The 7,500-nt window shown below is 40.8% G+C and overlaps 2 protein-coding genes across 11 annotated transcripts in view; both read right to left on the bottom strand.

Moving 5' to 3' along the window:
- Positions 1–3,523, bottom strand: part of LOC138042374 (uncharacterized) — a 14,558-nt gene extending 11,035 nt beyond the window's left edge. For 2 of the 9 annotated variants that reach the window (XM_068888240.1, XM_068888238.1), the window contains exon 1: positions 3,269–3,509. Coding sequence is in view for 1 of the 9 variants with exons in the window: in XM_068888235.1 (XP_068744336.1) it covers positions 3,269–3,271 (3 nt within the window). In the remaining 8 variants the exon portion in view is untranslated. Of the gene's footprint in view, positions 1–1,699; positions 2,507–2,809; positions 3,247–3,268 lie in introns of those variants that run through there. The other 7 variants (XM_068888237.1, XM_068888244.1, XM_068888243.1 and 4 more) reach the window with 7 other exon arrangements.
- A 2,089-nt stretch (positions 3,524–5,612) lies between these two features.
- LOC138042375 (trypsin-3-like) overlaps positions 5,613–7,500 on the bottom strand; it is a 13,523-nt gene continuing 11,635 nt past the window's right edge. For both annotated transcript variants that reach the window (XM_068888245.1, XM_068888247.1), the window contains exons 4-5: positions 6,847–6,996; positions 5,613–6,121 (exon numbers count right to left, since the gene is read on the bottom strand). In XM_068888245.1, the coding sequence (XP_068744346.1) occupies positions 5,728–6,121; positions 6,847–6,996 (544 nt within the window). In that variant the 3' untranslated portion in view covers positions 5,613–5,727. The remainder of the gene's footprint in view (positions 6,122–6,846; positions 6,997–7,500) is intronic.

Here is a 7,500-nt window from a genome sequence, read left to right as displayed (position 1 = left end):
TTTTCGCTACTCGTCGCTTTCTAGATTTCACGAAAATACCATGGCCACTTGCTGTAATAATTAAACATTTTGATTCACTTTTCATACCGATCCTCCTATATGGTTCAGAGGTATGGGGAATTTACGAGAAGGATGATTTCAACACCTGGGAAAAAAGACATCATTGAAAAAACACATATTTTCCTTTGCAAACAGTCTTGAGCAGTAAATAAGCATTGTCCGAACGTTGCAGCCAGGAAAGAACTTGGCAGACTTTCTTTGAAACTTGCAACAGATGCAAACATTTTAAAATTTAAGGCCCTGTTTACAAGCATAGCAGGAGGGTCAAAGCAAGAGAAAATGAGGGGACAGAGAGGGAGGCTCCCGGTCCAGCCCTCGGGATATGTCATGTCCACGAAAGTTATTTTTAGACGAGCGGAAGTCTTCTGAGACGTCCGCATGCCGGCCTACCTCGGTCCGATGCTTGAAAGAAAATAAATATTCATCAGCCTTCCACGTGCGCCGTCATTTTCTCTTTTCACTAAGAACCTAAGAGCGAGGCAAGACTGCATGCGGACGTCTCGGAAGACAGACTTCCGCTAGAACAAAGACTTCCGCTCGTCTAAAAATAACTTTCGTGGACATGACATATCCCGGCCAACGCCCTGAGCCTCCCTCTCTGTCCCCTCATTTTCTCTTGGTCAAAGATAGCCCGGGTTTACAAGCAAAATTTCACAGATAGGGTTACCCTACCACCCGGGACAACTTTGCTATTGTGTGCTTGGCAACCGCCAGCATCGCAAACACAATGAAAACCGCTAAAACGTTGTCCCGGGTAGGCGAGTTGTCCCTAGCAGAGCGTTTACATGGCAGCTAGGGTTACCCTAGCACTCAGATAGGGTTATCCAAGCACCAAGGTAACCATAGCTGCCTTGTAAACACGTCGATGAAAAAAGAAGAAATGTATGAGTGCTAGAGTAACCCTCTTGCTAGGGTACCCCTAGCACTAGGGTTACACTAGGTTACCCTACCTTCTTGTAAACAGGGCCTTACATCCATTTACAAGCCTTGTCAGAAAACAATATCGCCAGACAGTGTTTACAACTCTCAGTGGACATGCCTGAGAAAACTCAATCGGGGATGAAGCTAAAAATATAATATCTATGTGATAAATACAACTCTAGCTCTATGATATTAAATATGGACAATAATAAAAGTTTCACTTATCACATCGCAGAAAATATATTGTACAAAACTTCAACTGAGCACCAACTTTTCACTCAAAAATGTTAACCGGAAACTGAACTTCTACAATATTTTCAAAACAGTCACCAAAAAACTGAATTTTTAGAAAGAATTAAAAAATTCCCTACACAGATCTACAATTAGTAAACTTCGTTTGGGGATTCATCGTCTCTACATTGAAACAGGGAGATACACTGTCCATAAGTCTACTGAGCATTTAAGAATTTGTACACTGTGTCAGTTAAGCAACATCGAGAATGAAACTCATGTTCTCTTTTCTTTCACGGTGTACAATGCCTTTCGCTCAAAATTTTATGATGAAATAGTTCTCAATTATAATTTCTTCCAAGACCTTGACATCCTTTCGTTTGTAGATCACATGCTGCTTTTGTCTATGATATGAGTTGCAAGCATTCACGATTATTTTTTTGAAATTAAATGGATTAGTAATTTGCAAGATTAAAGATTCTTTCACCTTTCAATTAGCCTTGATCTTTTTCGTTTTAGCCTGTCGTAAACAATGGGTCATTTCTATCCAACACTCTTTCGGACTTGTTTTCTCCTTACAAGTCCGAAAGTGAACATGTGAATTATGACGATCCATCCTCGCAGACCCAGCGGGTGGTCGCCATGACAGATGAAGGAAACTGAACCCGGTAACAATTTTAAGCAACAATTTTTAACGAATCTCTTCTTTGTCTCCGATGACGAGGATAGCCTCAACGATCTTTGTCTCAGTTTTCGCTGTCTTAAATTGCTGTTGCTGTTAAACTAGAACAGCCAGTGCTCCGAATGGCAATTTCAATTACTAAAGCCATTCATTTCTTTGCAGGCATTTGGCCTCCAATGACAACGGATTTTTCACAGCATGCAGCGCATGCGATAACTGACAGTATACTTTAAATAAGAAAACGTTTTCGAATTTTGTAGATTATATCCGGAGATTCAAATAAAGTCATTACGCTTATAGCTATAATCAAGAAATTTCTTTGTCTATTTTTTATTATTTCAACCGAGAACATTCTCTAAACCGGTGTCCCTATGTTTTTACCCGCATACCGCGGCAAATAATTGCCATGTTTTTTATTTATCATAAAATGCAAAGTTTGCCTTTTGGAATCCCAGCAAGAGACGGAAAAGTGCATGGCGTTGAAAATAACGAAGAACAAATAATTTCCATTTTTGTGCACTGGAAGAATCGGCAGACTTTTTGAATGGTGGAGAAATTTATCCGCTTGCACTACGTCTGGTTTCTTGTCTGTCTTGTCCAGCGTCTCGCTTTCTGGCAAATTGGAAATATGGCCGTTAATTAAATCGGAAAGTTTGACAGAGATAAAACAAGACAATTTGTTGGTCCATAATCAGTGGTCGTTTATCAACTCAAATTCCTCGAAAGAAACAAGTTTACAAAATTGACCGTGCAAGCCAAGGAATTTTAACTGGCTTTCTTTGTGGACTAAAACAGCCTTCGCTGCCAGATTTGAACACAACTTTGCCTTAAACGAATCGGTTAAAATGTATGTACTTAAAACAACCTGTGAAGCAAAAATATCTCATCGAACTGCTGCCAACCATTAATAAATACCTTGTCAAAATCTTGGATACTGCAAAGCTCTTGCATTGCCAGGGGATTGGTTTTCGGCACAGCTTATCTGCCCTCTCTAAAAAATTCACAACCCTCACGCCTTACCCGGACGCGTTAACGCTCACTGATAAAAAATTCCACTGAAAAGCACATGATTTTCTGATAAAGGCACTGATAAAACTAGAGGAGATGTCACAGAGTGTCCTTAAATCCCTTTAACATCCTCTTAACATTAGTGAATGCACACAGGACTCGGTAACTGGGCTCCTAACACAGGTGCGTAAATAGTTCTCTTGATGACACATAAAGTAAATTAATGAAATGAAAATTAGAAAGATGATCGCAGTTAGATGTCCATTCCGCAGTTAAAATATAGTAATTTATATTAAATTGTGCAGTAAAACGTGCACGTCGAACTGACGAATGGTTTTCAGCTGGGAAGGGACTATTTTGTCTTACCATACTCACGCGAGCTTGTAATTGCCAATCCAGCGATAAAAATCCATGTTAGGAGCGTTATCCGGTGAGTAAAATTTATACTGACGACAAACGAGTCATTGAAGACCTTTGGTATCTGTCCTTCAGCCCGGACTCTTCAGTGCAAGAATGAGAGAACTTATTTGCCTGTGTTCAATCCTCTGAGTTCAAATTTTGCCAACGAGTTCCGGTCAGTTTTCAATGCCAGCATGATTAATTTAAGTAACAGTTATGTTTATATATTTTTAAAAAAACTACATAAAAATATCGTTGGATACGCATTTTAATGAGATAATATTGACTTTTTAATTTGGAGCACCTTAAGTAACCAATGGCGATGTCTCGCAGTATGTTGCGACTCGCCAATCAGCAATGGTTTGACTTGCTTGGAAGGGAAAACAGCCAAAGTGTCTATTGTGTGGTGGTGGGTACATATTGCAATAACACGAAATTGTTTATAAACACTAGCTTTTGCTATCATTAGCGGGACTCTTAACAAAACCACGCTTTAAAACATTTAATTTCTGTCAGTGGAAAAAGGAAGGAATCACTATTTAGTGAAATGTTTAACAAGTGCCTAAATTTGGACTTAAACGGGACACCTGCAGCGCTCATTAGGAGGCTGGGTACGAAAGACTTTCTCCTGTTCCTTTCGGAATGTTGTGTCACAACATGCTTTTACTAATTGTCCACAGACGTCTAGTTAACGGGTCAGCACCTGGAATTAGCGACCTCTTACTGGTTTCGAACAACGCACGATCGCAAGAAAGGTCCCTTCTTGTAAGTTCATTTGTCGGAACAAGCCAGAAGTTTTTTTTTTCGGGGCAAACCGAAAGAATCGTGTCCTTTTGGGAAGAAAATAATTAAAGGCCAAGCAAGAAAGCACGCATCATGAACACCAACCGAAGAGACTACAAAACCTAAATATCACAGCTGATCAGGTGGTTGTCACGCCGTGCTGTTAGTGTTTCAGGACGAGTTTTGTGAGTGGCCATATTGGCTGTGCCAGCCAGCAACGACCACATGGATTAAGTAAAGCTGTCGCTTGAAGGGATTTTTTTTTTCACCCGATTCTGAGCATCACAATTACTTCACTAGAAGTGCGCTCCAGCACTTAAGCCTCGACCGGCCTTCTTTAGTATTAAAAGGGAACCTCCACTTAAACAAAAAATTACAGTCAGGGAACTCCGCTCCACGGACACCCGCTTAATACGGACACCCGCTTAATACGGACACCCATTTACAGCTGTTTCGAGAAAGGTTGTCGGAAAAAAGTACAAAGGCGCATGCGACAATCCCGAGAGGTATTGTGGGATGGTTTTAACTTGACGGGTTGTTGACCGGCATTCAGGCGAATAGAGGTGTGATAAAAATGGCACGAGACACCATTTACCTGTGCGTGCGAGTTATAAACTGAAAACAATAAAAGTAGGTTCGCTAGCTACAGTGTCTGGAACGTACATCGTTTAAAACCGTTGTTCAGTTAAAGCAATATTTTCTTCAAAATTTTGAATCCGAAATTTTTCCAGCAACTGACCTGAATTTCCAAATCGGGTATTTCACTGCACCAAAGAAGCATTTGAAGACTTTAAGAATATCTCAAAATGCGATAAAAGTGATCTTATGAGTACGGGAAAAGATAAGAGTAGTGTTAATGTTTTAGAGAAAAATAACAATAAGCAAACGATATGATGAAAATGGACATGGAATGTTTATGGTAATGTAGCGGACAATTTTTTTTTTTGCTGCCTTATTCTGGTCAGCGGTCTGAAGTGTCTGATTGATGTTCCGAGGGTCGTTCCGAGGCCTTTTACATAGGGTCACTCCACGGTCGAGAGTTCCCTCGAAAGTAGAGTGACCAAGCTGCCACCAGAAAGTAGTTCCTTGTGTAAACCAACTGCGTATATATGAATTCCTCGGAGCAAGAGGACATGGTATCAAGTGAGGTCAAGTGAAGCTATGATCCTCGCAGTTATGAACGCAATTTTTGCAATTGCGTAAAGATGCCTGAAAATTTCAGGCATGATGGCATCTCAAGCGGAACGCTACTTTTAGTTCAGAGGCGTAGGCAGAGGGGTCCTCTGTTGTCCGTGACCTCCCTTGGAAAAGAAAAAAAATTAATCGCGAAAAAACACTGTTGCCTGGGGGGCTCATTTGAAAATGCCTGATGGTTTGAATATATCTCCGGAAAAAATACTTCTGTTTTTCTTCTGTCTACACTAATATAACTTAAAATTCACTCATCCCAATGACAAGAATTAGCGTCTTCGTGAAATCGACGTGAGACAAACAATACTTAAACCAGGAGACCTCGACAAAGTATATTCACTTGCCCCAGTTTTATTTATGAATCAACACAACACTATTATGATATATATAATTCACTCCCTACCGCGGCAAACGACTCCGTTTCATTCAGTCATTTGCAAGCAAGCTGTCATCTAATTTTTAGCCATTTCTTCGTTGATCCATTTTAAGAGATATTTAACTTTGGCATAGACACCGAATTTGCCTGGACTTGCGCAGCCGAACCCCCAGCTTGTGACACCCTGTAGGTAATATCTTCCGGCGGTTTCACAAACCATGGGACCTCCGCTATCTCCCTGGCAGGCATCGACACCTCCTTGGTACACACCTGCACATATCATGGAATCATGGATTAAACCTGGGTACGCCTCGTCGCATTGGGCGCGGCTAGCTATGGGGACCGCAGCCTGGCGGAGTATTTCCGGGATGTTGCCTGCCGACGAGGTTCTTCCCCAACCTGTAATCCAACATCTATCATTGTTCGCCGGTGCATCCACGTTTTGAGGAAGACAAGCTAAGTTCACGAACCTGGTGGAGTAAAAGTAACCATTGTTATTATAGATAGTACGTGCGCTATGACTGGCTAATTAAGCGGGCCGTATTTCACAGTACGCCCCACTGTAAGGCCCGCTAAATTTGAAATTTCGAAGCAACATTATATACCAAGGTTTTCATGTCGTTTGTGTTAAATATACTTGTAAAACTGTTTGAATCTTTCAAGCAACTCTTTCAAAAAGCCAAGAAGATTAATTCTACCAGCCAATCATCTGTGGCAGTTTGAAACTTCCGCTTGACTTCAACTAATTTCCGCTTGATTACCTCGAAGATACAACAATATATCTTTCTCGCGATAACATTGAGGAATTCGGATTCAAAGTCGACTCCGCTGGGTTTCAGAAAAGGAGCATTAAGTATATGTCGATGCCTTTTTGCTTTTTTTTTTTTTTTCAAAAAAGGCGAGCTAGAGTACTGGCCACTGAGCTCATCGTTCAAGCGGTTGCAAAATTAAGACAGCGTGGGAAAAAGGATCAACCACCGAAACTCCTGTGCCACATAAAAATGGCTTAAAAACGTCGTTAACTTTTTTTTTTTTGGAAAATGCCCAAAATTTGGGTCGGTCGGACGACGCGAAACGGAGAAAAAAAAGGGATGGCCTTATCATTTCTTGTAAGTTGCTTGTCATCGAATAGTGGTGAACCTGAGCCTTACGCTGAAAGTCTGCCAACACGTGCAAAAGAACAAAACTACTTTACCTGTTTAATTTTGCCGGTTTATCTAGTTTTAGGAGAGCGATATCGTGGCTGTATCCTTTTTCCGTTTGGTATAAATGATGTGATATGATTTTAACAACTTTAAAGTCCTGCTCGTTTCCTAAATTTGATGTCCGCTTATGGGCTCCCAACCTGTAGGAATGATTTAATAAAAAAAGGGTCAGTGAGTTACGGAAATAGTTGGATAATTACCGTGATTTTATTTCCCACCCTTTTCCCGTACGTCTTTTCTCCATGGCATTTCTGGCCCCTGTAATTAAAAGAAAAAACTCACTTCCTCTTCCTTTTTTTCTTCGGATTTTGAAAGTGTGTTTGCTTGACACCTGACTGGCAATATTTTCAGCTTTGATTTTTATCCAGAGGCCGTTTACTTCAAGTTAAGTGTAAGTTTTGGATTTTACGGTCTGTCATTACTCACGTTCAAAACTGACCGATTGGACCTCAGAGGGCTGGATCCAGGGAGAAGTGACGTCAAAGTCTCACTAGCTCAAAATTTCAGTGTGTGAATGCAGCTTATTGTATATGTAAAATGCGAGTTCAAAGTTCTGAAGACCCAAAACTCCCGTGGTGCGTATGTATTAATTCTGCGGCTTACACACGCATTGATCAAAGGCGCACTAGTGCGCCTTTGATGTC

Source organism: Montipora capricornis, chromosome 3 (assembly GCF_036669925.1).
Source record: "Montipora capricornis isolate CH-2021 chromosome 3, ASM3666992v2, whole genome shotgun sequence".
NCBI classification, from domain to species: domain Eukaryota; kingdom Metazoa; phylum Cnidaria; class Anthozoa; order Scleractinia; family Acroporidae; genus Montipora; species Montipora capricornis.
This window is presented reverse-complemented; position numbering and strand designations above follow the sequence as displayed.